The sequence below is a fragment of the Otolemur garnettii genome, unplaced genomic scaffold (genome assembly GCF_000181295.1).
Source record: "Otolemur garnettii isolate 467f Iridium unplaced genomic scaffold, OtoGar3 scaffold00014, whole genome shotgun sequence".
NCBI classification, from domain to species: Eukaryota; Metazoa; Chordata; class Mammalia; order Primates; family Galagidae; genus Otolemur; species Otolemur garnettii.
The window spans coordinates 16,404,011-16,418,408 of NW_003852409.1; the positions used below are offsets into that span (position 1 = coordinate 16,404,011).

General features: G+C 38.2%; 1 protein-coding gene across 1 annotated transcript in view; it reads right to left on the reverse strand.

The window, feature by feature from the left end:
- Positions 1 to 2,188: 2,188 nt before the first annotated feature.
- The window catches only part of ZFP37 (ZFP37 zinc finger protein), a 24,979-nt gene continuing 12,769 nt past the window's right edge, over positions 2,189 to 14,398 (reverse strand). Inside the window, exons 3-5 of the mRNA XM_023510563.1 lie at positions 10,576 to 10,702; positions 10,139 to 10,273; positions 2,189 to 3,829 (exon numbers count right to left, since the gene is read on the reverse strand). Of these exons, the coding sequence (XP_023366331.1) occupies positions 2,271 to 3,829; positions 10,139 to 10,273; positions 10,576 to 10,702 (1,821 nt within the window). The 3' untranslated portion in view covers positions 2,189 to 2,270. The remainder of the gene's footprint in view (positions 3,830 to 10,138; positions 10,274 to 10,575; positions 10,703 to 14,398) is intronic.

The window sequence follows — 14,398 nt, forward strand, 5'->3', positions numbered from 1 at the left end:
TACACACATATATGGACACATATGAATACACATCCACTTTCAATATAACATTTACATTTTATAATTCTCTGAAAGATCAGGAAGAAACTAGAATGGGAAATATTTTCAACAACGACTTTAATAACATTAATATTTGGGGGGCTAATCATTATGCTAAATTACTACCTAGGTGAAATATTTATTGAGCAGAATTAAACATTACTAGATAAGTCCTAACTACTGACTTGTAGGCTAACTTTGAGAAATAAGTGAGATAATGTAGTGAATGTGTGTGTGTGAAAACAAAATGCCAAATAGTATTACAATATCTTATTAATTTCATAATGATAGTGTATTAAAATTTAGTACAGTGATTTACAAACCATTTTTGTACTTTTGCCTGTTTTTATTGTAACACCTTAAATTTTAAAACACTTCAGATGTACTTTTTATCTACATCTCAAGAGTAAAATAAAAAAATCTAGGGTAAGCAGTGGAAATGGAATTGATTCACAGAATCAGAATAAATGCTTCCAGAATAAATAAATGCTTAAGAATGATTTCGAAGCCAACTCTGGGTGCACTCAAAAAGACTGCAATGATCTATTAAAATTGTCTTCTAAAGCAATAACAGGGAGGGATGACATTCGAACTCCTTGACTGAGGTGTTTGTGTGTTACAGCTTTGAATATGAGATAAAATGGAGAGAATGATCAGACAATCGCTTTCATTCACTTGTGATCAGAATTCACCATTAGTAATAAAAAATGGCAAATGGATGCAACACAGTGATGTTATAGTTTTAACTCACCAGGTTAATGAAAGAACTTGTGCATGATAGGAATGTCCTTGTGATTCAAAACCAAATATATATACCTCAGATTCACCATCAATCATAAATAAGCAAACAAACTTTAAGTACTGTCACACAACATTGTGGAGGAGCTTGATAACAATCCTAAATGTTGATTTATGCATATTAAAAGTATTTTATATTTTTAATTATAAAAATAATCCATGTATATGATAAAATATTTAAACAGCATACAGTAACGAGACATTCTTACTCTCATTTTAGACCCCAATCCTGTACTCCTGTGCCCAAAGGCAACCACCATTAAGTTTCTTTTGTATTATTCAAGGTCTATTTACATACAAATTTATGTGTATATATACATACATACACACAAAGAGAGACAGGTAAAAACACACTCTCCTATTTTTTTTGTAAATAAATAGAAACAGATGACATATGTGTTTAAGCAACTTGCTTTTTTACACTTCACAATATACATTGGACATCATTTCCTACCAGCATATTTGTATCCTTGCTGCTTTTGTTCATTTTCTCTCAATGTTCTGTTAACATTTCTTTTTTCTTTTTTGCAGTTTTTGGCCAGGCTGGGTTTGAACCCGCCACCTCTGGTATATGGGGCCAGCGCCATACTCCTTTGAGGCATAGGCACCACCCCAACATTCCCTAAATAAATAACAACTTTTATAAAGATTTCTGCTGATGCAGAGCTAACATACACATTAAGAAAAAGCTGGGTGATAATATCAAAGGGGAAAATTATACAAATACCCACACTCATCTTGCAAGGCAAAAAACAAATACACAAATTCAATTCTAAAACATGTTACTTAAGTACACAACACCCAGGCAATTGGAAATTGTTCACTATCTGTAACTTATTCCTCCATTGCTCTGATTATTCAGCTTATTAACAACTTTTTGAAGCTTTACACTTCAATCTGAACACATAGAACTTTTGTAATAATTGAGTATTTTCTTTCTATAAAAGTTTTGGTATCAAGTTTAAACCCTTATTTCCATCCATTGCTTTTAGGTGAAGGTCCATTTTCAAATTTTCTCATGTGTGACAAGGTGTAAGTTTTTGCTAAAGACTTTCTAACATTGTTTAAATTCAGAATATTTCCAAAGTTAGGCAGGTGCAGTGGCTCATGCCTATAATCGTAGCACTCTGGGAGGCCAAGTCAGGTAGATCACCTGAGCTCAGGAGTTCTAGACCAACCCGAGGAAAAGTGAAACCCCATCTCTAATAAAAATAGAAAAACTAGCTGGGCCTTCTGGCAGAATCCTGTAGTCCCAGCTACTAGAGAGGCTGAGGCAAGGGGTTCACTTGAGCCTAAGAGTTTGGGGTTGTTGTTATGCCATGGCACTCTACCCAGGGGAACAGAGTGATGAGACTGTCTCAAAGAGAAAAAAAAAAGAGAGAATATTTCCAAAGTTAAACACAACCTTAAGTTTAGTTAGCAGATTTCTAACATTAATTTTTTTCATGAAGTTTCTCATCTGAATGAGTTTTCATATGTTTGGTAAGGGATGCATTTTGTTTGAAGGCTTTCCCACATTCATTACATTCATAGGGTTTTTCTCCAGTGTGGGATCTCTGATGTATAACAAGCTGTGACTTTGCACTGAAGGCTTTTCCACATTCATTACATTCATAGGGTTTCTCTCCAGTATGAGTTCTTTCATGTACAATGAGGTGTGACTTTTGACTAAAGGATTTCCCACACTCTTTACACTCATACGGTTTCTCCCCCGTATGAACTCTCTGATGTTGAGTAAGGCCTTCAATTTGTTTAAAGGCCTTCCCACATTGATTACATTCAAAGGGGCTTTCACCTGTATGAGTTCTTGTATGGTAGGTAAGAGATGAGCTATGTCCAAAGGCTTTTCCACATTCATTACATTTATAAGGTTTCTCCTTAGTATGAGTTCTTTGATGTATAATAAGGTGTGACTTCTTGCTGAAAGCTTTCCCACATTCATTACATTCAAAAGGTTTCTCACCTGTATGAATTCTCATATGTTTAGTAAGGGAAGAGCTATATTTAAATGCTTTTCCACATTCATTGCATTCATATGGTATTTCACCTGTATGAGTTCGTACATGTTCAGTAAGAGATGAGTTATACCTAAAGGATTTTCCACATTCTTTACATTCATAGGGCTTCTCACCTGTATGAGATCTCACATGTTGAATAAGGTTTGAGCTGTGTCTGAAGGTTTTCCCACATTCAGTACATTCATACGGCTTTTCACCAGTATGAATTCTTAGATGGTCAGTGAGAGCATGTTTATGTCCATGGGCTTTGCCACACTGAATACATTCATATGGTTTTTCTCCAGTGTGAGTTCTCTGATGCACAACAAGGTGTGACTTTTGGCTAAAGGCTATCCCACATTCATTACATTCATATGGTTTCTCACCAGTATGAATCCTCTGATGGTCGATGAGTCCTTGTTTATGGCTGAGAACTTTCCCACACTGATCACATTCATAGGGTTTCACACAAGCTTGAGTTTTGCCATGCTTAATAGATGAGCTAGGGCTGGATAATTTCTCATGTTTCTCTCCAGTTTGAATTTTGTCCTGCTTAGCACGAGATGAGCTACGATGGCATAATTTCTCCTGTTTCTTGCCAGTTTGTGTTTTTTCGCACTTACCAGATGAGCTATGGTTGGATAATTTCTCACGTTTCTTTCTAGTTTGATTTCCGATTTTCTTTTTATCAGATAAGCTATGTCTGAATGACTTCTTGTCTTCTTTAGCTGTATCAGGTTTCTTTTTTGCACAGTTTCTTATGTGATCAGGTAAATCTACACTCTGTTTCAAACTCGTTCCATGTGAATCAAATTTAAGAAGCCTTTTTTTTGAAGGAATACATTTTGTACTTGTGTTATTCTTTTTCCCAAGTGAACCACACTCATTGCCCTTATTTTTTGTCAGAGTTTTCTTCTTGGATGCAACTTCATGAAGGGGTTTGTTTGGGGATTTCTGGTTACTCTTAAGCTGATCATCATCCTGCTGGACTTCTTCTAAAATGGAATTCAATGAGACATTTTGGTGAATTTTTATATTCTCACATTTTAGAATAATGTATAATGTAAGAAATGACCTGTTGTTCGGTTGAATCTTTATTCAAGTCTAGTATCCCCAAATGAATGAAATATCAAGGGCAAATGACCCTGTCCTCTCAGACTTGGTGAGGAAAATGCTGTAGTTAAACAAAGGAAAGAAAAGTGACAATACCAATTAGAAACAGTTTTGGCTGTTTATAAATATGAATTTGCAACCTGGGATAGAACAGGAAATAAACACAAGAAGCAGTGAATGGAGAATAGATGAAGTCAAAAGAGTTTATGGTTGTAGTTTCTACTTCTTGAGGTTTCTCTTCAGCCCAAGGTTTGACAGTATTTGGCTACTCAAGCCTATACTATATTATTTCAGCTCTCCATGGTCACAGCTGGAGACACAGCTGCTGAAACCAAGATATCCAATAAGATTTTTCCTCTTAAAAATTTAGACTCCAGTTAGTCTCCACTCCATGCTTAAATCTTATTTATTTATTTATTTATTTTTGCAGTTTTTGGCCAAGGCTGGGTTTGAACCCACCACCTCTGGCATATGGAGCCGGCGCCCTACTCCTTTGAGCCACAGGTGCATGCTTAAATTTTAAAATGATATAGAACAGGTACTAGCAAATCCATATTTTCCCCTGGATAAATAGAAATCTCATCTTTCCAGAGAATGAAGCATATACAAACAGAGAAGCAGAAATACAAGACTGTGTGTCCTCAAGGAGATTATCTGCATAATTTCAATTTCCAGTGGCTTCCCAATTCTTGATTCTAGACCCTGGTGAAGTCTGTCTGATGCCCTTAGGTTATACGAGATATACTCCTGTCCTTATCACAAATTCCTCTATTCACTTAAGCTAGCTAAAGTAAACTTTTGTTATTGTACTCAAAGAGCCAGGAAGGGGAAAATAAGTGAGTCTACTAAGAAGTACTGAAGAGCTATAAAGTAGATGAGGGAGTAAGTAGGAAAGGGTCCCATCTTTCCACTGCTCAAGGTGAATTTTTCTTGTGACATATCTTTTCCTGCTAGCAGATCTTTTTCTTTCTATAGCTATAACCCCTGACCAATTAAATAATGATATCCCTGTACTAAAAAAAAAAAAAAAAGGCTACAGTTTCTCTAAGCTCCCCAATGATGTTATCAAATGATAAAGTTCACGTTAATTAGCTCGGCAAACAAACTTTACATTGTCTGATTTATAGTGTACATGCACACCTGTTATCCAACAGTTCACTGTGGAGTACATCTTTGTCCTTGTCAGGTGATTCTAATTGCTAATTACAAATTTTAAGTTATTCTCAGCTCTAAATGGTTGCTCACATTCTTTCCTCCATTCATTATATAATTATACATTTTGAGATGTCTTCTCAACCCGTTTCCCTTCTCTGAGACCACTACCCACAGTGAACAGTGTAGGCAACCATGTTTGTACCATATGATCCAACTTCTGGCTGAAAACAATCAATTAGACAGTGGTAAATACCAGAGTCCAGTAATATTTCTTCTCCTAAAAATCTGGAACTGAAATAAACAGGCTTCTGTTAGCTAGTTACAGATATTACATGTATAAAAACCTGCAGGTAGACATGTGGGTACTTAGGGGAAGAGTCATCTCTTGATGTGCTTCCATTGCTAGAAATGGTGATTTAATAAGTTTGAATTAGTTCTTAATTGTTTACTATAAGTAAGTTAGGAATTGAATTAAGAAAATGATTGCAGATGGGCAAAGGGAAAAGAGACAGGAGAATAGTGGGTCAGAGAAAAACATGTACACATTCAGACTACAGGGTCAATACTAAGAAATCCAAAGTCTGTTACAAGAGTGACAGCTTGATCCCTGGCCTTTAAACAAGGAGACTGTCTTGCTAGGGCTTCATCTCTCCCCCAGTGTGACTGGGCTTCAAGGTCTCTATCCCCTGAGAGGCCAGGCTCATGCAAGTGGGAGTGCTCTCTGGAGGGAGTGAGCACAGGGCGTTGGGAAGATTTATGAGAGAAGATGAAATGCGCTAGAAATAGTGCAAGCACTTTGATCTCAAAAGGAGAGAAAAAGATTCTTGGGGAGGCAAGGGGAAAGTGTCCCTCCCCTCCTATTTCTCAGTATGGCACCTCCAGACTGCTCACAAAGTTTCCCAGGGGCTTAATTGCTCATCTTGGGATTTGTGTGTGTGGTCTAATTTGGGTTAATTTTGATGACATGCTCCTGGACTGTATTCCTCTCCCAGGATCTGTTTGTGTTAGGATAAAAAATGACTTAGAGTGATGAAAGTAAGAAGTTAATCAGTGCAATTAACGTAGTTAAAGAAATAGTTTGGTTAGAAAATACAAGCCCATTAAGAACCATGACGTAAGGATTTAGCCTCTCCCTGTTTAATGTATGTAATAAAAATGAAGCTAACCCGGAGCTAGGGGCTGCCACCAGTCTTCATCCTTGGAGGTGGACAGTCCCTCAGCCAGTTTTCAAAAACTTTACTCTTGTGTCTTTGAATCTTCATTTTTTCCTCACCCTTTTGTCTCTGCCAGTCACTGGGAAAGAACTCACGGTATAGTTTGGGGCTGGTCCCCAACAAAAATCTATAAACTTAAGACCCAGAGCTGCTATTTGGAGGAGGCCTTTTTCAGAGATTATATATATATATAAAGCTTCAGCATGAGAATTAAACAAAGTCATAGAGAAAAGCAAACATATGAGTTTCTATACTCCTAAGAAAAGCAAAAAAAAAAGAAAGAAAGAAACAAAGAAAGAAAGAAAGAAAGAAAGAAAAGCAAACGTATGAGTTTCCATACTTACAAGACTTCACAAAGAACGACAAAGTGAATAGCCATTTTGGTGGTAAAAGAACATTACATAGAGAAAGTGAAAACTGGACTCAAACAGAAAAGAGTTATCTGAACAGTTAAGAAATACTGACTTTTTATTTTTTATTTCTTTTCTTTTCTTTTTTCTTTTTTTTGAGACAGAATCTATGTCACCCTTGGTAGAGTGCTGTGACATCACAGCTCACAGCAACCTCCAACTCTTGGGCTTAAGCAATTCTCTTGCCTCAGTCTCCCAAGTAGCTGGTACTGCCCGGCTATTTTTTGTTGCAGTTGTCATTGTTTAGCTGACCTGGGCTGGGTTGGAACCCACCAGCCTCAGTGCATGTGGCTGGCGCTGTAACCACTATGCTATAGGCGCCAAGCCAGAAATACTGACTTTTATGGGGAACATTTAAAAGATTGATTTCTACAGACTAAGAGATCAGTTTTGGAATGTTTAGATATAGTAGGAAGCTTAGAGAAGTGTAGTTGCTAGCTACTTTTTCACTTAGGAAATTTTAACTCATGCAATGCCCTGGGAGAAAGGGTATAACAGAGACTTATAGGTAGCATGACAATGCTGTATCTTCCAATTCCCAAGGACGATAGGGAAAATGGAGGCAAATTTCCTTCTGGGAAGAAAGGAATGAAACTCAAACCTTTCTTCTTTACATGTAACATTGTAAGAACCTCTTGTAATGATGGCTTAGACTGGTTACAACTGATATCTGCCAGCAGGAAAAGATAAAGCACTACAAAAGAAACATACCATGAGGGAAGAGAGAAGAATTTGAACTAGTTAATTGATAAAATAATAGGGTAAGTGCTAAGGAAGATTTGGGTCTGCAGGAGTATTAGATTAAGGCTGGAGGCTTTTCCTGAATTTGAGATAGTAAAAAAAGTACATTTTAAGCTAAAACAACTCTAACTTTAGAAATTTAAGTATTGAGCTCATTAGGCCCAATAAATCATTGGAGGGAACAGAACAGTCTTTCCTTGAAGAACCTCCAACTACTAGCTAGACAAGAACCTGACCGAAAAAGAGGTTACTGTTGCAATGCCAAAGATGTACTGAATGACTCAGGATTATTTTTCAGTTGTAACACCAAGTGTCAGCAAGAAAAAGTAAGAATAATCAAAACTGCAGCCATTACTGGACAAAGCAGAAATTCCATGGAATCTCTTCATTTTGTATTTGAATGGCTGGTTCTTCTATTCTCAGGAAATTCAGGGGGTCCTGAATAATTCAAAGTCAAAGGAAACTTAAAATGATATAGGGAATATTCAGCTAATATGGGAAATGTAGTGACAAATAATAATTTAATATTTTAATGCTTGGTGGTAACACTTAAGATGAATTAGGAAAAAAATGGATGTAACGAATCTGCCTAAGAATTGGAGCAATTTAGTTATGAGATAATCAAACCTGATCTGGTGATGTCAGATGAGAATTGAGGAAGAAGAAACCCCCCCAAAACAAAAACTAAGGTGAGGATAGTGACTTTATAGGCAACAGGCCAAAAATCCTAAAATATCTAAAATATCTAAATCCAAATATCTAAAAATAGGGAAGGTGAAAGAAACCTCTAATTTAGAAAGATAAAGCTTTCAATTTCTGATACCTTAATAATGAGATGGAATGTAAGCAGATCAAATATGAGTGTAAGACAAAGGAAGCAGAGATGTCCACTGGGAAGTCACCAGGATAAAAGAAATAGCTTGTATTTGCATATTTGCATAATGAACAATCCCTTTGAGAGAAGTATAATAGCAAAAAAGAACAGTTGGTAGTAGACAAAACTTTAGGGACAACTCAACAAAGTGAGAAGGTAGAGAAGCTGATGAGTAAATGGTAAAGAAGTACTTAAAGGATAAGATCTGATTCAAGTTGTATACTTCAAGCAAGGTGGACTAGCACTTCAGGTTAATCAAAACTATTAAAGTGTATATTGGAAGGTAAGCAGTGGAGACAAAGTCAGAAATTTAGATTGAGGCATGAATTCTATGGGATTTGACTGCAGGTGAGAAAAGGGAGATGATGATGTGTTATAGACCACAAGCCTATGGCATTTCTCAGTGAAAGGATGGAAATGAAAATTAACTCAAGGCTCGGCGCCTGTGGCTCAAGCGGCTAAGGCGCCAGCCACATACACCTAAGGTGGCGGGTTCGAATCCCCAGCCCGGGCCCACCAAACAACAATGATGGCTGCAACCAAAAAATGGCCAGGCGTTGTGGCAGGCGCCTGTGGTCCCAGCTACTTGGGAGGCGGAGGCAGGAGACTCGCTTGAGCCCAGGAGTTGGAGGTTGCTGTGAGCGTGATGCCACGGCACTCTACCCAGGGGGATAGCTTGAGGCTCCGTCAAAAAAAAAAAAAAAAAAAAAAGAAAATTAACTCAAGGCAGAAACATCATGCCAAGAGTTTGGAAAGAGGACAGATCTAAGAATATCTGAACACATAGGTGAGAATTTGGTCCCCTAGGGTGTTGGAGTATGAGTGAAGGAAAGGAGAATAATTAAGGAAATCCCATTCCTGTTTATCTTATTCAAAGCAGTCCTTTTTAAAAAATCCTCCCTTTTCTTGGAAAGGGAGGATTTTTTAAAAAGCGATACAAAGAACAGCTAAGAGAGATCATCACTTTTCTGAAAACTGAGCAATGGGGCACATGGATAAGGACAGATTGCCAGATGGAGGGTTAGTCAGGGATCTGAGGGCCTGGTACCAAAGGCTTGGAGCCCTGGTTTTCACCATTTTTCTTACCACAACCTGACTAGCATGATATACTGTATTATTGTTCCCAGTGGAAGGAGTACACCCCCCCAACCCCTCCCAAATACTTGGCCTTTAGAATTACAGCACCATTCCCAGTGGAAGGATTATACATTCCTACCCTGTTAAACTCAGGAGTGGAGAGGTAGCCTGGTCTGAACAATAAAACATGAGTCAAATGGGATATCCACAGTTCTAAGAAGTGATTTTAAGAATTATGGAGTTCTACTTATCCTTTTTTCCCTCTGCTGTAAGACCAGAACTTGTCAAATGCAGAATGCTCTGTCAGAGTAAGTCATCAAATAAAGATAATGTGGGATACCTGGGCTGCAGCTTGAGCAAGAAATGAAACTTTCTTGTTGTAAGTCCCTAAGATTTGGGGGTCACTCAGAGTAAAACTTAGTCTAATCTGACCAATGCAAATGCTATAACCAAACTTCCTTAATTAACACTAGTTCACTACTATAGTGAACCTCATATGAGAACCTCTCTTGTGGACAAATTCCTAGAAGAAAGAAATGTTACAATCTCTAAGGTTAGAGAATCTTTGTAATTTGAACTCTTTTCTCTAGGAGAGTCTGTTATTTTTTCTACTTATATTTCCTAGTTAAGAAAGAGGGGTCTAGCATCTTTAAGATGAATTTAAGAATAAATTATTCTTTGAAGAATTCCAAAGTTACTACCAAGAAATTAGAAACTTACTTCCATTGATTCCTATTTTCTTGGATCTTGCTATTTTATTGGAATGACCTTGATTGGGCCTTTTTCCCTTCCCCAACCATGGTTCTTCTCCTTTTTCCAACTTGGAGATCATGTCTGGTTTTGGAGCTTGAAATCCTGCTCATGAAAAATGATGAAAATTAAATGTCAGAACAACCATCTCAGAAATCAAGCCCTATGATTTGTACTTCAGGGCCTTTAAAGACTAAAGAATACATGGCTTCTGAAGGCTCACAAAGTATGTGCCCATGTACTTCAACCAAGTCAACCTTCCATCTTGGAGGCAGGGTACAAATCCTGCCTAATACCCAAAAGGGATTAAAACTCTTTGACCCACAAACATCAAGGCCAAACTTACCAAAGACTTCAGAGAGTATCACAATGGACTCATTTTGAATTATGAAGGTAATTATCCTTACCCATTGAGGCTAGGTTGCTATAGTTCTCTAGCATTACATCCTTGTACAGGTTCTTCTGAGTAGGATCCAATCGCTCCCATTCCTTCTGGGTAAAGGCCATAGTCACATCTTTGAATGTTACTGATCCCTGTAATAGCACATTCCTGTTTAGTCCAATGTTATCCACATTCAGTGAGTGATTTGGGCAAGATAATATTTGTTCTTACCTTTACCACTCACTGTCGATCATGACGTTTTACAGCATACCTGCACTCTACCCTATTTTGCATTTTTTAATGCAAAACCATATTCAGAAATATCCCCATTGTGAATTTGTTTATTCAAGAGGATAAAATAAAAATATCAGAAAGATGATTAACCAAAATAATAATAATAATAATTAGTCTTTATCTTTTCTTCCACAATAATGAATATTGAAAGGCTGTGGAGTAATATTTATAGCTTACAGAGTTCTGGAGGGTAAGAAATTGAGACTCTTGGTTTTTATGACTAGTTAAAAAATCATTTATGTCTGGCAACAAAGGTAACATAATTTAGGCATGTAACAAAGCAGAAGGTACACTAGTTATGGACTATAGAAAAAAGAAAAACGGTGGGGGGAGATGGAGAGAGGAGGGAAGCAGAGAAGGAGGAAAAGGAAGAAAAGAAAAGAAAGATTTCTTCAAAAGAAAGAAAGGGGAATAGAACAAAGATTTCAAGATTAGGAAAGACAATATATGTGAGAGCTATGAATAACAAAACCATAAAATGTCTAGTTAAAGTTTTTTTTTTTTTTTTGAGACAGAGTCTCATTATGTCACCCATGGGTAGAGTGCCATGGCATCACAGCTCACAGCAACCTCAAACTCTTGGGCTTAAGTGATTCTCCTCCTCCCAAGTAGCTGGAAATACAGGCGCCCGCCACAATGCCCAATTATTTTTTGGTTGCAGTTGTCATTGTTGTTTGGCAGGCCCAGGCTGAATTCAAACCTGTCAGCTCCGATGTACGTGGCTGGCGCCTTAGCCACTGAGCTACAGGCCCTGAACCATGTCTAGTTGAAGTTAAGTAACTTGATAATGTGTTTGTGCAACTGTTATGAAAAAATAGTAACATCAGAAAGTATGATATAAGAAAAATAAGCAGAACTATAAATGGGAAGAGTTTGGGATAGGAAAGAAATTAAAGTATGCTAAAGTTCTCTTATTAGGCAGGTGACAGGAGGATGACACTGCTACTAAAGAATTTTAAACTAATAAATATACATCCAAACATGCTTCTTTAACATTTAAAGATAATCCCCAACCCCACAGATTACCAGTCAATTATCTACATATGTCACCAATGTAACCCTGCAGACCTCTAGTCACTGACTCCTAATAACCTCCCATCATTGATTGCACTGGCCTCCCAATCACAGAGCCAGGACAGCCTTCCATAATCACTGAGCCTATAATTCTAAAATGACTGAATCCAACAAACCTCCCAATTGCTAGCAGTGGCAGATCTCCCAATCAGTTTCTCCACAGGCACTAATCACATATGCACATTGGTTCCTTAACCTTTGATATCCACTAAACACATGGGTCTATCTCCTATATGATCCCAACTCCCTCCTCCTATCAATCCCCAATCACTGATACCAAACTCTCAGCCAATGGCCTTTATAAAAACCCTAATCACTGTCAGCAAATTCCACTCCACCTTCAACCTCTTCAGCAATTCCCTTCACCTGCATCCTTGAACTAAAATCTACCAGTCTCCCTCAGATCCTGCTTTCCTATAAAGTAGTCTCAAGTGGAGGTTACTTGACATTTTTCTTTCTTTTTCCCACGATCCATATACCTCAGTGTCTAAAGATGAGACAACTGATAACTTTCAACCATTTCTCACTCCTCCTTCAAAATCCCTAGCTTGTTTATACATACTCATGTATGATGATTTGGTAGAGAGACTCATAGGACTTAGCATACAGTTGTATTCACAGCTACAGTTTATTACAGCAAAAGACACAAAGCAAAATCAGTTGGCATGAAGTTTGGATGAAGTCCAGAGGAAACCAAGCACAAGCATCGAAGAGTTCTCTCCCAGTGGAATAACAGAGGACACGCTTAACTCCTCCCAGAGCATGTTGTGACAATGAAATGTTATCTACCAAGGAAGCCCACCCAAGATTCAGTGCCCAAGAGTTTCACTGGGGACTGGTGGTGTATCAAAAATTCCAGACTTCCAGAAGGAAAGCAAGTGTTCAGCAGAAAACACTTTGTTCATATACTCTAGACACAGAGAGCCTTTTCAGTTCTGGGGATGGTGGGAACTCCCACAAGACCTAATATCCCAGATGTCAGCAAAAAGTCAACTTTGCAGGCCAGGTGTGGTGGCTCATGCCTGTAATCCTACCACTCTGGGAGACCGAGGCAGGTAGATTGCCTGAGCTCAGGGGTTCAATACCAGCTGGAGCAAGATCAAGACACCCATCTGTAAAAATAGCTGGCATTGTGGTGCGTGACTGTAGTCCCATCTACTCAGGAGGCTGAGACAAGAGGATCCCTTGAGCCTAAGAGTTTGAGGTTACTGTGAACTGTAATGCCATGACACTCTATTGAGGGCAACAAAGTGAGACTCTGTCTCAAAAAAAAAGAAAAAAAAAAGTCAACCTTGCAGGCAGGCCTAGGAATAGCAGTCCCCCGCCACCACCGCTCCCCTCCTTTCCACTGCCAATAATCTTTTCTTCTACCCAAACTCAGCCACCTACTTATTCCTCATCCACACTTACATCTTGCCATCACTATACCATTTAGTGGTCTCCTCTTAAAACATTCTATCCTCTGAGCACCATTTCCTATCCTACCAGCTCACCTTCTCTAAAACTTCACTCCAATAATTCTCCAAACTCACTGAGCCCTCTGATCCACTGATCCTAACCACTTTTCACAATCTTTTCTCTTCATAGCTTTGCTTGGTTGCTTTCTTGTTTAGTTTCTCTGGTCTAGTACCATATATACTCCATTGAAAACTTTAAAGCTTTAACATCTTTGCCCATCTCCTGCTGTTCTCATCTATCAAATCCTCAACCTTGGTCAAAACCACCTTTCTTCTTCTTCTTCTTCTTCTTTTTTTTTTTTTTTTTTTTTGCGACAGTCTCAAGCTGTCACTTGGGGTAGAGTGCTGTGGCATCACAGCTCACAGCAACCTCAATCTCTTTGGCTTAAGCGATTCTCTTGCCTCAGCCTCCCAAGTAGCTGGAACTATAGACGCCTACCACAACACCCAGCTATTTGTTTTTGTTGTTGTTGTTGCAGTTGTCATTGTTGTTTTAGCTGGCCCAGGCCAGGTTTGAACCTAACAGCTTTGGTGTTTATGTGTGGCGCCCTACCCACTGAGCTACGGGCACCACCCTGACTTTTTCTTAATCCCTGCCTGCAAACTTGCAGCTGAATATTGCAATTAGACTCACTTTAAATTTATAACATATATCTCAAATAGGCTTTGAAGTCAGCAAATCTTACTACTTATCCCTGGAAAATTAATTCACCTTTCCTCTTTCAAATATGATCATTTCAAACCTTCTCTTCTTTTTCTCTGAAATCTTTAACATCCTTTCCCACTCTCAGGCTGATAAATTTCCCTTTTATTTTAAAGAGAAAATAAATGCAAATGGACAAAAAATTACCTTGCCTTGTTGACACTAATTCCACCATCCTGTATCCAAACTCATATATAGGGTGTTCATAAATTTTGTGTTCAGTTGTTTTTTTTTTTTTTTTGAGACAGAGTCTCAGTATGTGGTATGTGCCATGGCATCACAGCTCACAGCAACCTCAAACTCTTGGGCTTAAGCGATTC